Below are 21,542 nucleotides of genomic sequence, written 5' to 3'. Positions count from 1 at the left end.
AAAGACACGAATGTCTCAGGGGCAAATTGCGTGTGTGGGGGTGGAAATGGTAGTATGAAGAAAGGAGAGCCAGGATCCGAATGTGATGGTGAAGAAGATGATGGACTTTGCGAGAATAGTGGATCCAATCTTTTCACCATTGGAACCATCCTCAACTTGATTGCCTTCTACTTGGTTGCTTCCTTTCTTTGAGGCCTTTTTTAACTTTCTACTTGTTTAATGATCATTGAAATGATAATAATAATAAAATTTTTGAATGTAATTATTAGCTTTTATCATGAAGCATACCGAACAACCTGTATTAGAAGGGCCCCTTTGATAGAAGGGTCCCTGTAATAGAAAGGCTCCTGTAATAAAAGGGCTCCCTGTAAAGAAACACTTTTTCCATAATGCGTCTCAAACTTGAGTGAAAATTATAAAATTTGTAATTTTTTAGTGAGAAACTTTTGGGGAATTCCATGAATGAATAGAAATTTTTGTTGAAACACTATTTATTATTGAAAAATGCTCGATTTGGGTGAAATACATACTTCCATAAATTTTGAACGAAAGTTTGTCGAATTTAACGATGAAAAATTAAGTGGCCGGAAAAATAGAAGGGACAACTCTCTAATTGAAGGGCCCCTGTACTAGAAGGGCCGGCTCTTCTAATACAGGTTGTACGGTAAGCTACGGAGTTTGTCTGTTGGTCAGGATGTCCGCCATCGAATAGCAAGGACTTAAGGAAAAGATGAAAATTTAACTTGGAAAATAAAAATGATTTATATACATATACAGTTTTATACAATTAGCAAGAAAAAACCCTGTAGCTCAAATAAATATGCAACGCAGAATACATTTCGTAAATTATTCAAAAAAAAATTGAAATTTCAATCCTTCTCCAGCACAAAAGGATCCAAAAACTCTCCGCTCGTTTCAGAAGTATCCACGTAATCAGTGGACAAGTGTGTAGAATTGTAGACCGTCAAAAAAGTGTATCCATATTCTCCAAGGGCTTTCACAGAAAAATCTTGAATGATGTGATCGGAGGGGTCCTCGTGGGAATGACAACCCTGGAAAAATAAAGATTGGAAATTAAAATGAAATTGATCTACTCACCGCTCCTCCCGTCAATATATAGACCGGCGCTGGCGCATTTTTGATATGCCCCGGATCCTGTGATTTGAATGGCTGAGCATTGAAAATTGGCCACATTCTCTCATAAGTGTGTTTGTGCCCATAGAGAATCAAATCCACTTTGTACTTATTCAACAATTCCTCCAATCCTGGGAACTTATCCTTCAATCCGTCCCTCGATAGAATATCCTGGTCATCATGACATCCCTTCTTCTTCTTGCTGGAACAATACCAAGGTCGATGGAACATCACGATTGTCCACTTCTTTGAATTTCCAGCTAGATCGTTTTCTAGCCATTTGTACTGAAGTTGAGTCTCCTTGGACATTTCCTCAGCGTAATATTCGGAGTTCAGGGCGATAAAATGCACGAAGCCATAGTCAAAACTCCAGAAGAGATTATTATCGTATACGCCATTTTTGGGCATGGTGAATCGATTGACAATTTGATTGAAGTTACTATCGACTTCATGGTTTCCAGCAAATACCTAGAATTAGAATAATGGGACTTCCGAATAAATTCTCATTGAAAGTTGGGAGTTTAGTTTAACATGAACTTGAAACAGTTACTATAAAACTTGTTGTAATAAAAGGGACTGTCAAGTTTGAGCTGAATTATCTGAGTTTCTGTGAAAGATATCAAAAAGGATATTACTAGTAAAATGTTTCGGATATTATGATTAACAATTTATCAGTTGACAAAATTTTGATATCTTTCACAGGAACAAAGATAAATGGTCTCAAAGCTGATGTCTCGTGTAGCGTTCTATTAAAGCGTTTCCAGTAGCTTCTTCCTTTTTGAAAAGTATAATACTTTCAAGATAATTCTATCAGTTTGGGTTTTCTTTAACTACCAACATCCCCCTTACCATATAAGGCACATATGCCGCAAAATCTTGAATGGCATTCATATAATCATCACCATTGTCCCCATCATTATCGTGTAGGTCATATGCCAAGTCCCCGATGTGGATGATCAAATCAAATTGATTATTTTTTCTCGCTGCGATCAATTGATCAATCGATTGCTGTCCTTTGTAGATGCTCAAATCTCCGAAAATCGCGGCACGAAGTGGCAAGGATTGGTCAGGTTGCCGGAAGTGGAAAACATCGGACATCGCTTGGGAACTTCCGACTTGGTAGTCTGGAAAATTTCTTGGTAAATTAATTCGGAAACTTTGTTGCTAGAACGAAAATTTCTATAATTTGTAAGCCCTGTATCTTAACTTTTCACACTCTAGCCTTAAAAAATATTATTTGTCTAATAGATTATAAAACCAAGAGGTAGGAAAATTGACTTGATGAGAGACCCAATTAAAAACACATATTTTTGCAAACAAAGACTAAATTGTTCCCTTGAGGCTAGACTACAAGAATAACTGGGGTGAGAAGAACATTCTGAATTTAATGAAAATAATTGAAAGCTCAAAATTTCAAAAAGAGGAAACCCAAAAATTTCAGGGGACTTGCAAAAAACCTAGCTCAGTCCTAGCAAGCATTGGTTCCTCTAAATTTCAAAATTCCTATAGAAATTTGTTGAAAACTCACAATAAACTTGTCCAGGCACCAAACTGTTCATAGTTGCTCGATGGGTGTATCTCATAACCTTCTTCTTTCCCTGGTCCGCCCAGCCTGTAGAATTTCCTTTGGCAGTTAGCCGTAGAGCATCTTTGGTGACACCGAATGCTACGTAGGGAGTCACATTGGGTACTGTAATTGGCTTGTTGTGATATGACCGAAAAATTGTATGGACAAATAAGGGCAACAATATAAGAACCAAGTGAAACTGAAAAATTAGTTTTCTCTCTGAATTTTACTCAATTACAGTATTTTCCCTAACATCGTATACGTGAACTTCAAGCTTAATTATCTTGGTTCCTATGTGAGATATGAAAAATCTTTCAACTGATAAAGTGTTGGTGATATTATAATAAACATTTTATCAGTAGAAAATTTTTGATATCTTTCGAAGGTACTAAGATAATTGAGCTCAAAATACGGTAGCTCGTAAACACAAAATGTGAAAAATATTCTTTACTAATTACCAACCTAATTAACTAATCAACAACTTACATGGATCCTGTGTCAGCCACGTCACCATCATCTCATCTTGTTTTCCACTCAAACTCAAATGAACTTGCTCCACTTTTTTAGAGCTCACAGCTACAAAGATTGTAGCAAAAATAGCAAAAACTCGAAGAATCATTTTTATACGAGTTTTGAAAAAGTTCTGATTTTTCTCTAGACTTATCTATTTGTTTTTATACGATACCGTTCCTCTTTTCCACTTCCTAAGCCCCGCCCACTTTTCAAATGTCGTCACTTGTGATTTTTTTTTTGTTATCAGTCACTCCCGTTGCTTGCCTCCAAAGTTCGCTCCTCTTCAAAATTTCGAATAGAGCATCAACCCGAAAAATTTTAGAGAAGAAAAATCCGAGTCAAGCGACGAAATTTCATGGAAATTCTATTTTTGGTATGGGTATTTTCGGTATTTGGGTTGGAAAATGAAACGGTGACTTGTAGATTAATTCATACTTGCGTAGACTACACTTTTGGAGAAGTTGTGATTTGAGTTCCTCCAACTACAGTAACCCAGTTTTTCAAAGAAATGAATGAAGAATTCAAGGAAACAGAAGGGACAAGGGAGGTCAGAAAAAACATTAGTAGGGAATGTGACTAACTACAGTACCTAAAGATTGTAATTCATTTTGTTAATAGATTCGGATAAGCCGAATTTTTAGCTTTTATTCACAGTACCGGCCAATAAGATATACAAAATCATATTTTCCAGTTGATTTCAGGGCATTTTTACCATTTTCAGGAGTCTGGAGCTCGGCTGTCAAGTTTCCAATTATTTTGAAAATTTTGGAAGGTCTAAAACAGACCTAGATTAAAAACTTTGCATTCACAAAACATAAATAATTTCTAGTTTTTCAGCTATTTCCGGCTTTCTGAAAACCGCATGTTTTTTTTCACATTTTCATCACAAAATCTTAATAGTTTGAGTAAATCTCGATTTTATAACTTTCCAATGAGTCATAGGTTCGCAGATTTCTAGTTCCAACATTTTCTGAAAATTCAAGTCTTGATATTTTAAAAATTCAAACTTTGCTGTTCCAAATACATTTTTTCCGTCTTCAAAATTTTTTGTTTTCCAATCCATCAGTATTCGTTTCTGATTCCTCTCTCGTGAAATTTCAACAATAGAAATGTACTGTTCCCACATTTTAATTTTGATTTCAGGGATTTTTTTTGTGTCTATTCGGAGGTCTTCGATAGATTTTCTAATCTCCATAGAGCCAAATTTCCAATAATAAACAAAATTGTTATTCCAGGTATGTTCCTAAATACATGGTCAAAAAATGCATTTGTTGACATTCCAAATAAAAAATACCGAAAGTAAACATTTCGACCGCCGAAAGACCAAGTTTCGATATTACTTTTCATATTTGATAAAAATTTTTCAAAACCAAATTATGAGTAACTTTAAGTAGGAGGATTGATTTTGTCAGGGAGATAAGGTCAACAATAATCTAGTCAAATGACACTTTTTGGCCGAACTTTTGAATCTTGACGACCGGAAATGTGTGGGAAATTTGGATTGGAAGAGAAGGGAGGGTCGGAAAACATTATAATTATGAATCTAAAAAATGTTATGTTTTCGACAACAAAAGAAACAAGTTTTTGATTTGAAATCGCCCAAAAACTAGACAATTGTACAGTTTCCAAAGCTGAATATAAAGCCGCAAACCTGAAAAACGTTATTTGAAACTCTGAAAAAACTGGAATTCGTAATTTCTTTTAAAAAATGGTCAACAAAATTGTTTGAGTAATAATTGCAGTATAATTTTTTATTATAGTTAACTTCAGTTTAAATATAATCTTATGGTTTTATGATGAAATCAAAAATCGTCATGTTTCGAGTATTGCACAAAAAACCTTTTTTAATTTTCTTCAAAGTTCAATTCTTGTATTTTGAATCTTAAATGACTCTATTCTTCTGTCAATATTTAGTTTATCTAATGATAGTTCGACTGAATGATTATCACCGAATCATTTGAATCTCTTCTTTACTGATCATTTGTTTGATAACACAAAAATAACTACTTCTCGCTACGTTCCGAGAAACTGCAGAACGATTGGAATGTTGGTATGTCATTTGAAATACCGAGTCGGGATTTTTTCATGATTGATTAGCTTTGAATATTTTTTCATCTAGTTAAACACCAGTGAAAATTCGCGGCTACGCCGCGATTTCCACTGGCTTCAGTTTAAATTCAAAGAGTTCCAATTATTATTTTATTTTTTGAAAATTTATTAGTAGAACAATTGATTAGAAGAACAATTCTAAAACCATCAAAAAGGGAAAATTCAGATCAACAGTTTAATTCCTAGAAAAGGATAATTATGAAAAATGGCTATGGGTTGAAAAATTTAAGCTAGAAATGGAGCTACAGGATGTTTTTGTAAACAATATTATGCATGACTTTTTCTGGAGCCCAAACTCTGATTCCATCCTTAGTTCTTGTTCTTGTCAATGCAACATGAGCAAAAATCGGAGCGTCCAGAAGCAGTCCGATACGATCGAATGTTTGGCCTTGAGCCTTATTGACGGTCATAGCAAAGGCAGGTCTTACTGGGAACTGACGTCTTTGGAGCACGAATGGAATCCCCGAATCGAATGATAGTTTGATTCTTGGAATCAAAACGTCTCCACCTTCATTTGGTCCCGAAATAAAAGCGCATCTGAGAACCCGCTCTCCCATTTCTCGAACAACCAATCGTGTACCATTGCACAGTCCGTTTCGAACTTCAAGGTTTCGGAGGAGCATGACCAATGCACCAACTTTCAGCTCTAATTTGTGTGGTGGTAATCCTGATGGAGTCATTTTATTCAAAAATTTTGTTGGAAAGTTGGCAGCATCAGAGTGACTATTTTGGTTGTCTCCGACCTCATCAACACTGAAATACGTCTTCATCTCTCCTGGAACCATTTCCATCACTTTTTGATTCATTTGAAGTGCTTGTTGGTTGGTTGGAGAGAGAATGGCCACTTTGGAGATTTCAGAAACATTAGACCCGTTTCGAAGTAAAGATCCAAAGATTTTTTCGGCCAAATCTCCATCGCATCTGAGATCTTCTGGAACTTCCATGACTCCAGTTCCCTCTTCTCCTTTCAGACCATCGCCAACCCCAAGAAGGAAACTGAAAAAATCAGATTGAAAATTATAAATTAAATATCTAATTTTTTACCTTTTCCATTCTTCATCAGCATTTTGGGCACGCATGTTGGTCTTCAAATGGTAGTCTTGGAAAAGTGGCCAAAGATGAGATCTTTTGATGGAATTTGAAATTTGCTCATCTCTTCCTTTTCTGTCCACAACTGGAAGGCACTGTCGGAAGTCGCCTCCAAGGATGATCACTTTTCCACCAAATGGTTTATCGATTTTGGTGACATCACGGAAAAGCTGATCCACTGTTTCAAGTGATGATTTGGGGCTCATAGGAGCTTCATCCCAAAATACGACATCAAGTTCGGCGAGGTATTTGGCTTCGACGGATTGAAAATGGATGGTGGAGGTCTTACATCCATCCTTGATGTTAAGATGGAAGAAGGAAGCCACTGTTCTTCCATGAGGCAATAGAGATGCAGCGATCCCAATCCACGCAATTGGGATGACTTTCAGATGCATACCTTGGAGGATTGGAGTGAATTGGAAATGTTCTGGCATCTCAACATAATAAATACCTCGGCAGTCCACAACGTCTTCTGGAATCATTCCAGTCGATTCAAGCTCATCATAACATCTTTTGTTTGCTGCAAACCACGCTGTTAGTGCTGTTTCTCGGAGCTGTCCTCTCTCTGCTGCATCTTTTTCTTCTCCTTCTTTATAAACGACTTCTTGGGCATTCTTCAGATGCACTTTGAGCTGCATAACTGGGGCGCTTCTGTCGGACATTCGGAAGTCGAAGATATGCCAAAGAGACTCTGGAGCACAGACGTATCGACCATCCAAGTAGCTGTTGACCTCATTCTCCGTCCTGTGCTCGACTCCATTTTTATCAGTGTAGATGCGGATAGCAGCTCGAGATGTACCTTTGTAAAGATATTTGTAAAGGTATTTAACTGCTCCGACGTTCCCACGAATTTCCAAATTTGCATGACTTCTGAACTTTCTGGAGAGGTACTTGTTGTATGGGACCACACTTCTATTGTCCAGTTTAACAACTCCAGAATTTTTCGTTTGTCTAGAAATGTCTAGAATGTTCTGGAATTTTCTAGAATGTTCTGGAATTTTCTAGAATGTTCTGGAATTTTCTAGAATGTTCTGGAATTTTCTAGAATGTTCTGGAATTTTCTAGAAAGTTCTGAAATTTTCTGGAATGATGTAGAGCTTTCGAGAGTATTCTAGATTGTTCTGGAATTTTCTAGAATGTTTTGCAGTCGAAAAAAACCAAATTTACAGTAGGTCACAGAATTTGAGTTAATCACGAAAAAAATGTTACAAAAAATTTCTTTTGCGAAGCTTTCAGCTCAATTTTTTGTGGGCAGCACATAGATAGACCAAAAAACCGCTTTGCATAATTTCGTGAAGTTTTAGTGAGTTTCAACATAATTTTGAAATTTTCGATTCTCAACCCTATAGGTTCTCGATTAGCTAGAAGGCCCAGGACACCATGGACATGAAGCGCTCGGTAGTCCATGGCTACATACCACACATCATTATAGGAGTCCCATGCCCTTTGGAGTTATTCAAGTAAATGACCGAGACGGACACACACACACACACACAGAAAAGTTTCCTCAGTAAGAAGTAGATAGTAGTTGTAACAGTGGAAAAATATAGCATTATTTCTTTCACCTGTCTTATTGATGACGATGTCGTTAAGTCGTGACGAAGAAAGGACCAGATCATACATCTTCCCTTGAGCAATAAACGGGACTTGAACTTACAAGGGAGTTACTTGAGGGGGCAGGTTTAACTTTTTTTGAAATTTTGGGAGTAGATAGAAAAGCTTATGAGGATTCCAAATCTTTTTAAAAAAATCAGCAAAATGCTCACGTCAGCTGAGTTATGACCTAGAAAAGTTTCCCTATGATTAAGCAATTTCTCGTGAAATTTTTTTCACGGAATAGTGTATTTCTTTTAAAACAATAGATTTCAATCAGCAGTGTGGTAAAGTGGTAGAATGGCAAGTTCAGTGGAGGAAAGTTGTAGGTTCGATTCTCCCGATCCAAAAATTTTGCAAATTTTTTTTGTTTTATTTTAAGCTGCCATAACTGGCTCTGGAATAAAATTTACGCAATTTAAACATGTTTTTGGGCAGTTTCTGGTTATGAATAGACATTTTCCAGAATAAAAACAGACATTTAATTTTTGAAGAAATTCACAAATATGCTCATGGGTTCATCGAAGATTTTTCGAAATTTTTTTTCAATTTTTTTTGTTTTATTTTAATTGAAAAAAACAGTTGAGGATTCTAAACACATCGGTGGCATTCGATGACAAACTGCTGGAAACATGTTCTTGGTACAATACGCGCATTTGACCATTGACAATCTTTTGCACCCAGATAATTGGCACTTTCCATAAACTTTCCGGTTGAAGCAATATTGAATTGGTGAAAATTGAAAAAAAATTTTTTTGAAAAATCTTCGATGAACCCTATTTGTGAATTTCTTCAAAAATTGAATGTTTGTCTTTATTCTGTAAAATCTCTCCCGAAAAAACTCCCGAAAAGCATGTTTAAATTGCGTAAATTTTATTCCAGAGCCAGTTATGGCAGCTTAAAATAGAACAAAAAAAATTTGCAAAATTTTTGGGATCGGGAGAATCGAACCTACAACCCTCCTCCTCTGAACTTGCCATTCTACCACTTTACCACACTGCTGATTGAAATCTATTGTTTTAAAAGAAATACACTATTCCGTGAAAAAAATTTCACGAGAAATTGCTTTATCATAGGGAAACTTTTCTAGGTCATAACTCAGCTGACGTGAGCATTTTGCTGATTTTTTAAACAGATTTGGAATCCTCATAAGCTCTTCTATCTGCTCTCAAAATTTCAAAAAAAGTTAAATCCGCCCCCTCAAGTAACTCCATTGTTAGAGAAGTTCGAATTTACTCCAAAAAATTGTGTTAACTTTGATTCTTTCAAATGTTTCAACACTGAAGATAAAACTTTTTATTATGCCAACCATTCCAGAAAAATCAGTTCAATCTTTTTCCAAATAAAACCTATCCATAAAATTGCCGACTTTGTCGGAGGTATCAACAAAATATGTGCTAATCATAGAAGAGTTATACACTTTCAGACGAGTGTACCCATATTGGCCAAGACGATCCGCGGAGAATGATTGTGGTGTGGTATCGGATGGACCCTCGTGGGTATGGCAGCCCTGAAAAATGAAAAATGAACTAACGTGAAACCTCTAATAGAAGGCACTCACCGCACTTCCAGTCAAAATATAAACCGGAGCTTTTGCATTTTTAATATGTCCAGAATCCCCAGATTTGTATCCAACTCCATCATAAATCGGCCACATTCTCTCATAAGTGTGCTTATGACCATACAGTATCATATCCACATTATGATCATGCAACAATTTCTCCAATCCCGGCATTTCACTATTTCCTTTTCTAGACAACATATCCGAATAATCATTACATCCACTAGCGGAATGCGTAGAGCAGTACCACGGCCGATGGAACATTACAATCGTCCATTTTTGTTTGTTTTTAGCAAGATCCTGCTCGAGCCATTTATATTGAGCATTCGCTTCCTTCTTATGATTCTCAGCGTAATATTCAGAATTCAGGGCGATGAAGTGAACGAAGCCATAGTCAAAACTCCAGAAGAGATTGTTATCGTATACGCCGTTTTTGGGCATGGTGAATCGATTGATTATCTGATTGAAGTTGCTGTCCGACTCGTGGTTTCCAGGCAAGACCTAAAACGATATATAAAATTTATCCGTTAGACTTCGCCAACTTTAAAACGTTCCAAGTTTTCTACTTACAGTAATCCCACACTACCGTAACCCAGTCAGTTTTACTTCGAACTCAACGAAATTGGGATATATCAACTTCTCATCATTCGGGCTTCAAAATGAGTATGAACGCGACTAGGCTCCGCACACTTTGAAAAAGTTTGGCCCCTATGCACCTTTAAGGAAACATTTTAAAATGGACGAAGCCTAGTCGTGTTAAGGCTTGTTTTGAAGCCCATAACACGAGAAATATATAAATAAGACTTTTAAGATATCGGGGGGTTACTGTAGATCCGGAAGGGGCGGATCCTAGTTATGTTTAAATTCATTTTGAAACTTTTTTTATGCTTTCTGTTTCACCTAAATAAAAGGACACGGGTTCTATTTCTCATTTTTAGTTGTACGATTCCCATAATACATATTCTCGAAACCACCCTTACCATATACGGAACATAAGCAGCAAATGGCTGAATTGCTTTCATATAAGCATCTCCTCTATCTCCCTCGTCATCGTGTAGATCATATGCAATGTCACCAATATGAATAATCACATCAAAGTGGCCGTCATGCGTTGCGTCAGTCAGTTGGTTGATGGTTGGAATTCCTTTATAGACGCTAAGGTCGCCAAATATGGCTGCTCGAAGATCTTTGGTAGGGTCGGGTTGCTTGAAGTGGTAAACGTCGGACATGTCTTGGGAGCTCCCTACTTTGTAGTCTGAAAATTTCTTGATGAATCGCAAGAAGTTAAAATTGAGAAAAAACTGAATTTCCTGCTGAAATCTAAAGAATGAAGCAGAAAAAGTTAGAAACTATGTAATGTGGAGTCCTGTGGACCTCGGCCTGCCAGTGGGTACATTTCTAGAAGTATAAAATCAGACTTTGCCAACTCACAATACTGATCCCCGGGCACCATTTTTGTCATTGTTGCTCGATGGGTGTAACGAACATATCCATGGGATCCCTGATCTTTCCAAGAAGTCGTTGTTGCTTTGGCCGTCCACCGAAGAGCGTCTTTTGAGAGACCGAAGCTCACGTAGGGGGTCACATTGGGTACTGTAATTGGCTTTTTGCAATAAATACTTACACAAGTCTCTGAGCACATTATTCTATGTATTAGTTAGGACTTGTGGGAGACTTGTGCAATACTTGTGGTAGGCTTATCCTACACTTGTGGGAGGCTTGACGTCTTGCGTCGTTGCAAAAACAACAGAAACAACAAAATACAAGACATGTCCAAGCCTCCCACAAGTGTTGCACAAGTCAGACTTGTGCAAGTATTGGCGCCGACAGCTGAGAAGTACCGTAAAACCTGAAATCGAAGGGTCCTGAAACTTTGAATTCTGATCCATCTCTTGTCAAGGATACAGAATAGTTGTCAACTAACAAAATGCTTATCATAATATCAGACATTTTTTGTCAGTTGACACATTTTGATATCTCTTAGAGAAGTTGAGATAATTAAGCTCAAACTTAATATTATACCCTTCTATTACAGGTTTTCCGGTATATCAGAACTCACATGGTCCCTGAGTCAGCCACGTCACCACCATCTCATCCATATTTCCATTCAAGCTCAAATGAACTTGTTCCACTTTGTTTGTAGCGAAAACTATGCCAAAAAATAAAAAAAGAACAAATAGTCGATACATTTTTTCGGTTTTTTTTCTGCCAAAAATGAATATGAATTTGCGAAAATTGTGTCATTTTATATATTTCTCGATTCTCTAATCCTCCGCTGCAATCATCGTTTTTTCTCGGTGCATGGTCATTTTATCAGTCAATCAACGGAAATGATGATGATAAGAGAAATCAAAGGTGGTGTGTGTGATGAAACTTTTTTATTGATTCATAGAAAACGAAGAAGAGGTCCGTAAGATTGAGCCTAATTAATGATCAGGGTTAGAAGTAGGCCCCAAATAGTTTTCAGCCCAAAATTTGAATCTAAAAAAATGAGAATCGTGAAAAAAAGTGGTGAACTTTGTAGCCAATAATTTTTGTGAACCGCATCTCTGAACTGATAATCCTGGTTATTTGATTGATAAAAAAGCAGCAGAACGAAAATCATCAAATGATACTCCCACGTTTTTTTTTTAAATTTTTGTGTGTCTTGATTTTTGACCACTATGCAAATAAAGTATCATGAAACCTGTAATAAAAGGGCCCTCTAACCTTTGAATTTGAGCCAATTTATCTCGGTTCTTGTCAAAAATATCAAAAAGCTGTCAACAGATAAATTGTTCATCATAATATCACAAACGTTTTGTCAATTGACATACTTTGGTATCTTTAATAGGAGCCGAGATAAATAAGCTCAAACTTGACAATGTTGGGGTCCTTCTATTACATATTTCACAGTAATTGGCATTTTCTTATTTTTTATATTTTTTTAAAATTTCGAAAACGCTTAATTCAAAAAGACATCGTGGCACAAAAAGAACACTAAAAATCATACATTCAACCTTCATTTCTTTAATGAAAAAAACAATAAAGTTCACACATCCATATCCATCCGTTTACCTATTCATTTTGACAATTGATGGGTTTTACTCTTTTTTCGTCTTTTTATCCTCGACGAAGAGCTTTCGGAGTTGGTTTGTACATCACAAATGTACACACCATATTCTCGTCAACCTGAAAGAAAATCATTTAAATACATTTTTAAAGGGTTACGAGGAATGGGTTTTCTCCGGCCACTTGTTAAAAGAATAGATTAAAAATGAAAGTTCACGCTGTTGGAATTTGGACAGGAAATGGTTTTTTGAGTGGTCCTGCCACTTAAAAAATGATAAAATCACGGACAATTAAATTTCGGATTTTAGAGACTCCAGAAACATTATGTTTTTACGTTACCATAAACTATTTTCAGATGATATCAGAAAATTGGCAAAAACAAACTTTGAAGTATCAAAACAATTTCAAAAAGTTTTCGAATTTTCCGTGAATCCCAGAATCCAAGTAATTCTAGAATCCATGAAATTTCAGAATTAAAAAAAGGAAATCACAGAAATACAGAATGTACAAAAAGTTTGGAAAAAAACCCAACAATATTTTCCAGTCTGATACGACCCAGTTTATGGTAACGTTAAAACAGTTCACATGAAAGTCGCCTGATATTTTCTGAAATTCCAAAAATCGAAAATTTCATTAAATTTCACGGAATAGATCAAACAATTCACGATATTTCAAACTTTGAATTTTTACTATCTTCTTTATATATAAAACGCTACAGGCGTCTGTTGATCCCCATGTCAGTCTGTCGACTTTTGAAAAGCTTGAAAAATAAATATATATTTACGTGGCCCTTTAAGAAAAAGTGAGGAGTAAAAAACTATTGCGCCGAAGGCGCACCAGCTTCCTGGTCGTACATAATCCATTCTAGTTAGTTTTGAAATGAATCTTAGGCCGGATTTTGATTACTTCATTTAGGCTATTTCAATTATCGGTTTGTTCAAGTTTAGATTAATTCACACGGTTTTAGAAACTCAAAAATGTACTTACTACCAGAATCTAGCAGATCACCCATTCTTACCTTCATCGTGGCAGCCGAATTATCAAACTGTCCACAATAGTGAGGTGCCGAGAAGATAGTAACCATTCTCTTCGACGCAAAGAACTCATAGCCATCCTGCACGACTTGATGAGCACGTGCCACCAGATCCAACTCGAGTTTCGCACACAAATCATTGACAACGTCTTGTCCAAAGACATAAGACACTCCGCGTGTATTCGCTTGCCATCCCTTCACCCATTGATCCGGATCAGCCCACAACAAATCGATACCAATAGATGGATTTGGTGGATCCTGGGGACGTGGAAGTTGGCGGAGTTGATCGAGGGATTGGAGATGAGGGGAAAGGCCACCGTGCATGCAGAGGATACGGGATCCAATGAGACCGCAAAGAGGCATCCAGTTGAAAGTGTCTTGGAAGGTTGACCAGAGACGTGTTGACTTGTAGCGACGATTGCATTCTTCGTAGAATCCGTAGACACGATTGATAGCTGGACTTCATGGTTTCCGCGGAGCATGAAAAAGTTTTCGGGGTACCTGGAAACAGCCATTTCAGTTAATTTAAGGCTATCGTTCGTCTGATCATAATAAAATGATCATAAAAATCACAATCTCAGAATCTCAGAATCTCAGAATCCCAGGATCCCTTCAGAATTTCAGAATTTCACAAGTTCGGAATTTCAGAATTTCACAAGTTCAGAAATTCAGAACTTCAGAATATATGTATTTCAGAATTTCAGAGCTTCAAAACTTCAGAACTTTAGAACTTCTGAATTCCTGAATTTCTTAATTCTGAACTTCAAAATTTCTCAAATTTTCATTTTTTGGATTCCGAATTACTGATTTTCAAAAATCTTGAAATTTTGATTTTCAATATTTCTTAATTCCAGTTCCTCAATTTTTCAATTTTCAATTTTCTCAGATTCAAAACTTCCGAATGCCTGAATATCATAATTTCAGATTTTTTTTATCCTCAGTTTCACAATTTCTCAATTTTATTTTTTTATGATTTCAGATTTTCCTGAATTTCAAGAATTCAATTTTTTGATTATCAGAAACGATAACAATTTCCAATTTTCAGACTAACTTGATCTTGAAAGAAAACATGAGACAAATCGTCTCAATATTCTGACGTCCTCGATCCACATAGTCTCCCAAAAACAAGAAATTCACATCTGGCGGGAATCCATTCTTGTCAAAGATACGCAACAAGTCCGAGTACTGTCCATGAATGTCACCGCACACGATAATCGGCGGTTCCACTTCCAAAAGAGAAGCTTGCGAGGCGAACACCGATTTGGTGATGTCACAGCAAGTCATCAGTTCCTGTTCGTTGACCGAAGTGGTCAGTCGTCCACCTGACATGCCAACGTTGAGCAGACGGCTCATCAAGTTATCGACATCCATTGTCGCTGTCATTTCTGTTCCTCCTTTCTGAAAAATGAAAGTGAATGTTACCGTAAGCCATAAACTCTGAGCCCGTTTAACTTGGTTTTTGAAAAAGATATCAAAAAGTGGTCAACTAATAAAATGTTGCTGAGATTATGGTAAACATTTCGTCAGTAGACAACTTTTCTATATCTTTGACAGGTAGCGAGATAGATGGGTTCAAAGTTGGTCTTCTATTAAAGCTTTTAGGTATATGGGGAACTGGAATGCGGGATATCGAAATCAGCGGATCTTTCGAAAATGAAGCTAATCTCTAATGACTGCCCAATAACCGCTATGATTGGGACAACATTGCCCACCGCCGCCGACCGCCGCCGACCACAAACGGCTCACCGTCGGCTTACCGTCGGCTTACCGTCGGCTCACCGTCGGCTCACCGTCGGCTCACCGTCGGCTCACCGTCGGCTCAACGGCGCCATTCCTTACCTTTGGTAGGCGTCTTCGCAAGTCCAGAGAGACCTTCCTCTTGGATGTGACGAGCAAATTGTACAATAATTTGATTTTTGGATTTTCGGTCCCCCATCGACATTTTTCGAAATCCTCCTATCAGTGAAGGTCATCTAAAGATTGTTATCAGAATTCAAGGGGCACGTGGAAATTGTCAAAACAAGGAAAATTCTGAAGACGTGTAAAATTGGGTTACACAGAAGCTATTGATTTTTTTCAAATGTAGGGATTTCGAACAGGAATTGGATTTTTACTGAATTTTTACTGGATTTTTACGCACTTCACAATTATACTGTAAAACGACTTTATCATACTGTATTAAATTTTTAAAAAATTAAAAAATTAAAAGTTCTCTATCCTCTACAGTAGCAAATGACGATGGCATGAATGACATCAGGAATGTAGAGCAAATAGCAAAGAGCCAAATTGCACCAGACGGCTCCACAACAGCGATTCCCCTTTTTCAGATAGACAGCGATTGGCTGGAATTTGAAAAAATCCAATTATTCATGATTTTTTATGTTACCGGGATTACAAAACAAAGGATACAGTAACAGGAAGGATGGACCTCTCCCATGATTTGACAGAATTTCTTGAACTGATTTTCTTTGATAAGATGTGTTGATCTGTTTTATCAGAGGCGTCAGAGTGTTACGTCGTTTTTCTTTGTGATGAGAAAGTTCGTTGCGTTCTTGGAAAACAAAACTGGATCTAAAATATAAAAATCCTGGCTCCGCCCAATTTTTTCCAAAATCTTACGGTAAAACCCCATACTGTCAAGTTTGAGCTAACTTTTGTTGGCTAATATGCAGAATAGCAAAAATATGTCAACTGACAAAAAACTGCTGATATTATGATAAGCATTTTATCAGTTGACAACTTTTTTATATCATTTACAGAAATTCAGAAAAATTGACTTAAGGTTAATAGATCCACGTCCGAGCATCAGATCTACATCCGATCTACAGTAATTCCTGAATTTAAAGGGTCATGAATTGAAAGCCCTTCACGAACCAGAAACTTGGCTCTTTTCATATTCGAAAAGTATTAGTTTTGAACCAAGTTACAGTCATTTGGATTTGTTGGCCTAGAAATCGAAATCTAGAATTTCTAGGTCACGAATTTCGGATTTTTCTATAGATCACGTTTGATAGAAACTATGGTTCAAATCTCGCTGACATTGTGAGCCGGATTACAGCGCTTTGCAGTTGGTGGCCTAGAAATGCCGAACTCGGCCACATTCACATCTCAGCTCCTAGTGGTCCTAGAAGCTTAGAATTTTGTGGGCAGACAGTAGAATATATCGACCCTTCTCGTGCAACTACCATCCCAATAAATCATGCGGCATAGTTGCAAAAATGGGCGGAGCCTGAAACGTAAAAATCTAGCGGAACTTCAGAATACATTTGATCTACCTATCCCTAAAACATTTTGAAGGATTCGCTATAAATAGAATTCTTAGACTTGCTTATTTTTTCTCTAAATTTGATCTACTGAAAACTTGATCTATTTAGAACGCTTTTAAACGCTTTTACTTACCATTATTTTTGAGGATTTTTTCGAGCTTTTTTTCTGATTTCTATCCGAATTTATGTCGTGTCTTCCCGTATTTATTGATTTTTGTAGTCTTCAGATCGTCATCACAAGTCCCAATGTCTGAATCGAAATCAACTGAAATCGAAGTCGAGCTATTGGATGAAGAGAAATGGAAAAGGCTACACGAGACAGATAATGAGATATTGGTTGGAGTTGTTGGAAGGTGAGCATTTTCAAAATCATCCAAGTTTGAAGAATATTGTTTTGCAGATCGTTGATCCCAGGTCTTCACTACAAAATAAAAAATCTCACTCCTTCCAAAAAGTATACTGTAGGACTGAAAATGAGACTATGCAACTTGAAACCATATCGATATCATGTGAGCACGGGATGGAAAGAAGACTATAGAGCTGAAAATGTGACAGAAATAGAATCAGAGGAGATATTCCTGGAGACCAGTACTTCTGGAAGAGCATGGTCTGGAGAGGAGCTGATGAAGAGAGGAATCGATTTTCAAGGGGCAAAAGTTTTCAATAAGCTGGCAAGAAGTGATAAGGAACAGACGGCACCAGAGAAAGAGCAAATGGCGGTGAGATTTGTTCTGGAATTTCATAAAAATTCCAGTTGTTTCCTTTTCCAGATGAAAGTCTTCCCCAACTGCAAGTATATTCCAATCCTCACAATTTATGAATCAACACCTTGGGGAGATTTCTTCATAAGCACTTTTCAGTTTGAGGAGACAAAGTTTATTGCTGTTACGGAGTACAAGGTAGGCTAGCCAACTAGGGATGAGCAATCAGTTGATGATGATTTCAGAATTCGAATATTGCCACCGTGAAGTCGATTTCCAATCAATTCGTTCGAGGCAATGTTCAAAAAGAAGCGAGTGCAGAGGTTATGGACCATCTGGAGGTGGAGGAACCAAAAGATGGTAAGGCTGAAATATCAAAAGGAGCATTTCGACGGAATGGGAAGGCATGACGCTGTAAAAGACTGTCTGAAGAAATTGAATGACACTGGTTTTCAACTTAATCTGAAGTCGTCTGAAGCTAACGGATACTGACTTACGCTGTCTGATAAGGATTTAGGATGCCTAAAGTCCTCTAAAGCTGTACTTGGCTGTAATTTCTGGCTAGAATTAAAGAGGGGCTCGGCTTTTGGATGGATATTGGTTAAGTCCTGGTTTGAACTTGCCCAAAAACGGCTGTATAGCGGGCAATGGTCCGATTTTGGTCGGAGCCCTGCCATAAGTTTGTCGCAGTTTACTTGGCTTTGATAGCGGTCTTATCAGAAATCTGATTAGCTTCCAAAAGGCGACACCCGAGTATTGGGCTTTTGAAGGGCAAACCTAAGCTGTCCGATGATGTCCCATAGTCTCTCAAGGCTATCAATAAAACTTGAAAGCTTGAAAGCTATCTTGGAGGTTGTTCAAAGCTATTTTAAGCTAAATCCGTTGAAAGCTATCCGAATTATTATCAATTTTAATTTTCAGACTCTTGTCAAGGACCCAGCATTGTGTCTCTAGCCAAACCACCAACTTCTGATGCTTTCCTGGAGCCGCAACCTGAAATGCAACCAGATATCGAAGTTGAGCTGTTGGACAGAGATACCTGGAAACGACTAGATGCACTTCAAGGAGGTAACGAGATGGCGATTCGAGTTTGTGGAAGGTTAGTTTGTTTCACTGAAGTCTGGAAAATCACTATTTTTTCAGATCGCTGTTCCCACGTCTTCAATTCAAAATCAAAAATCTCGAACCTCTCAAAAAGTATACTGTAGGTCTGAAAATGAGACTTTGCGACTTGAAGCCATATCGATACCATGTGAACTGGGGATGGAAAAAAGACTATAGTGTTGAAGATGTGACAGAAATGGAATCAAATGAGATCTTCCTGAAGCCAAGAGATCCGAAAAACGACTGGTCTGGAGGGGATTTGATGAAGTATGGAATTGATTTTGGATTGGCGAAAATTTATAACAAAGCCACTAAAAGTGGCAAAGAGAAAACGACACCGGAAAAGGTGGACAAGAAACTGGCGGTGAGATTTTTTTTTTGATCTGGAATTTCATAAAAATTCCAGTTGTTTCCTTTTCCAGATGAGAGTCCTCACCAACAACAAGTATATTCCGATCCTCACAATTTATGAATCAACATCTTGGGGAGATTTCTTCATACGCGCTTTTCAGTTCGACGAGACTAAATTCATTACTGTTACGGAGTACAAGGTACCGGCAATACTACAAAAACATTGAGCCCGTATATCTCGCTTCTTATGAAAGATATTAAAAACTTGTCAACTGATAAATTGTTTATCATATGATCAGCAACATTTTATTAGTTGACCACTTTTTGACATCTCGTACGGGAAGTGAGATACATGGACTCAAATTTGACACTTTTATAGGAGGACCACCTTAACCTTAAACTTGGGACCCCTATATCTCGCTTCCTGCAAAATATATCAAAAATTTATCAACTGATAAAATGTTTGTCATAATCTCAACAACATTTTAACAGTCGGCAATTTGTTGATATCTTTTACAGGAAGCGAGATATATCAGCTCAAAATCTGGACGGATCAGTGGCGGCCTGTTGGCGACTCTACCTACCGATGAATATTGCAACAATTTTAAGAGAACCGTAGTTTTGAGCTCATATATCTTGCTTCCTGTCAAAGATATCAAAAATCTGTCAACTGGTTAAATGTTTGTCATATTATCAGCAACATTTTATTAGTTGACTACTTTTTGATATATGTTACAGGAAGAGAGACATATGGGCTCAAATTTGACACTCTAATTGGAGGACCACCTTATCTTTAAACTTTGGACGCCTATATCTCGCTTCCTGCAAAATATATCAAAAATCTGTCAACTGATAAATTGTTTATCACAATATCAGCAACGTTTTAACAACTACCACTTTTCGATGTCTCTTACAGGAAGCGAGATATACGGGCTCAAAGTTGGCGGTTTGGAGGTGGCCTTCCATTCAATTAGCAATGAGCAATCAATTGCCTCATTTTCAGAATCCGGATATCTCCACCGTCAAGACGATTTCCAATAAATTCGTTCGATACAGTGTTAAAAAAGAGGCGATCGATGCGTTGAAGAAGTTTGGAATGTTGAAGAATAATGCTGAGCAAACATCGGATGACTCTTATCATGAATCCAGTAAAAGAGCAAGAGTTTCCCCGTTGGAAGAAGCCACCTCATCATTTTCATCTGAATCATTTGAATCCACGTCTTCTGGGGTCTCTCATAATCATCAAAACGGTTACAACAACTATGTGATGTCTCCGTATGCATTCTCACCAGTTGGATTTTCGAACTTCTGGAATTGCCCGAATTTCGAGAATCCTAATTTTTCTTATCAATAATGATTCTATGTTAAACATTGACTTTTTGATAATTGAATTCAAAATTATGATTGTAAAATTTTTGTTAATAAAAGCTATATGTGCTATCTATAATTTTGAGCTCAATTATCTCGGCTCCTTTAAAAGATATCAAAAATTTGTCAACTGATAAGATATTTCTCATATTGTGATAAATATTTTATCAGTTGAAAAGTTTTCGATATATTTTAAAGGAACCGAGAAATTGAGCTCAAAGTTGCCTAGAATAAGTCGAAAAATGGAATCTGAAAAACTTATTAATCTTTGGCACACTGGAAATACAAAAAAAATCAGGAAAATCAAAGAATCGGGATAAAACATAACAAAGTTTGTTATCACATAAGAAAGATATCACAAAGAGATTTTGGGGGATTTGAGCAATTTTTAAAGTATTCGTTGGGTGGATTTAAAGTAAAATTATTCGAGGTCTGAATGAACTTAAAGGGGGATAAAGAGTGTAAATATACATATTAAAAATTCTAAATCGGCAGCCACTTCTTCAACTTTTGCCCTTGATTATGGCAATCGAACACTGGGAGACAGTTGAAATAGATGCATAGGGGGCAGTCGAATTGGACGTTTCCAAAGAAGATGACGATGAGGAAGAATAGTAGAAGGCACAGGACGATGAAGGAGATGAGCACGTAGAACTGAAAGGAATCAACTCATAGGAATCTGATATTTCTCGAAATTTTCAAATTGTAGCTCAGTTGTCCTCGGAATGGCCATTTTGGATTTTTTTGGAATTTCAAAAGTTTCCGGTTTTAGAATTCTGGAATTTCGGAAAATTCCGAAATATTCCGATTTTGAAAATTTTGGAATTTCGGAGTTCGGGGAACTTTGGAATTTATGGAATTTTGAAATTTTCAGAATATTCCGATTGAGAAATTTTGGAATTTCGGAATACACGTCAACCGTGCTGCATCCAGCTTCAAGGACTCTGTCGTATTGCCACCAAACAGTACTGCGATTTCGTTCGAGGTCATTGGCATGAGAATGCGACGTTGTGCAGTCAGGTGAACTGTTTCGCGGGTGTCTGCGGAATGATGCCGTTCTTTGGCGCCTATCCAAATCAGTTTTATCGACTGTTCACTTCGC

At 37.2% G+C, this 21,542-nt stretch overlaps 5 protein-coding genes across 5 annotated transcripts in view; 1 reads left to right on the top strand and 4 right to left on the bottom strand.

The window, feature by feature from the left end:
• Positions 1-869: 869 nt before the first annotated feature.
• On the bottom strand, positions 870-3,320 carry CBG00344 (the record flags this gene model as incomplete). Its single annotated transcript, XM_002632289.1, has 5 exons — positions 870-1,052; positions 1,099-1,602; positions 1,984-2,258; positions 2,663-2,824; positions 3,188-3,320. The coding sequence occupies 5 exons, from the start codon at positions 3,318-3,320 to the stop codon at positions 870-872; spliced, it is 1,257 nt and encodes a 418-aa protein (XP_002632335.1).
• Positions 3,321-9,332: 6,012 nt separating this feature from the next.
• On the bottom strand, positions 9,333-11,755 carry CBG00342 (the record flags this gene model as incomplete). Its single annotated transcript, XM_002632288.1, has 5 exons — positions 9,333-9,515; positions 9,567-10,067; positions 10,547-10,821; positions 10,998-11,159; positions 11,626-11,755. The coding sequence occupies 5 exons, from the start codon at positions 11,753-11,755 to the stop codon at positions 9,333-9,335; spliced, it is 1,251 nt and encodes a 416-aa protein (XP_002632334.1).
• A 913-nt stretch (positions 11,756-12,668) lies between these two features.
• On the bottom strand, positions 12,669-15,033 carry CBG00341 (the record flags this gene model as incomplete). Its single annotated transcript, XM_045244714.1, has 3 exons — positions 12,669-12,737; positions 13,636-14,110; positions 14,702-15,033. 3 exons carry the CDS (start codon positions 15,031-15,033, stop codon positions 12,669-12,671), a joined length of 876 nt encoding a protein of 291 aa, XP_045091546.1.
• Positions 15,034-17,162: 2,129 nt separating this feature from the next.
• Positions 17,163-20,426, top strand: CBG00340 (the record flags this gene model as incomplete). The annotated part of the gene is made up of 10 exons (XM_002632286.2): positions 17,163-17,269; positions 17,317-17,635; positions 17,687-17,815; positions 17,863-17,977; positions 18,539-18,716; positions 18,761-19,085; positions 19,144-19,272; positions 19,592-19,745; positions 19,989-20,026; positions 20,076-20,426. The coding sequence occupies 10 exons, from the start codon at positions 17,163-17,165 to the stop codon at positions 20,424-20,426; spliced, it is 1,845 nt and encodes a 614-aa protein (XP_002632332.2).
• A 497-nt stretch (positions 20,427-20,923) lies between these two features.
• Cbr-rom-4 overlaps positions 20,924-21,542 on the bottom strand; it is a gene marked incomplete at both ends in the record, with an annotated part of 8,656 nt that continues 8,037 nt past the window's right edge. The window contains one exon of the mRNA XM_045244713.1: positions 20,924-21,094. Within this exon, the coding sequence (XP_045091545.1) occupies positions 20,924-21,094 (171 nt within the window). The remainder of the gene's footprint in view (positions 21,095-21,542) is intronic.

This window comes from Caenorhabditis briggsae (genome assembly GCF_000004555.2).
Source record: "Caenorhabditis briggsae complete genome, chrIV, whole genome shotgun sequence".
NCBI classification, from domain to species: domain Eukaryota; kingdom Metazoa; phylum Nematoda; class Chromadorea; order Rhabditida; family Rhabditidae; genus Caenorhabditis; species Caenorhabditis briggsae.
The sequence above is the reverse complement of the archived record's forward strand: the minus strand, read 5'-3'. Positions and strand labels throughout refer to the sequence as shown.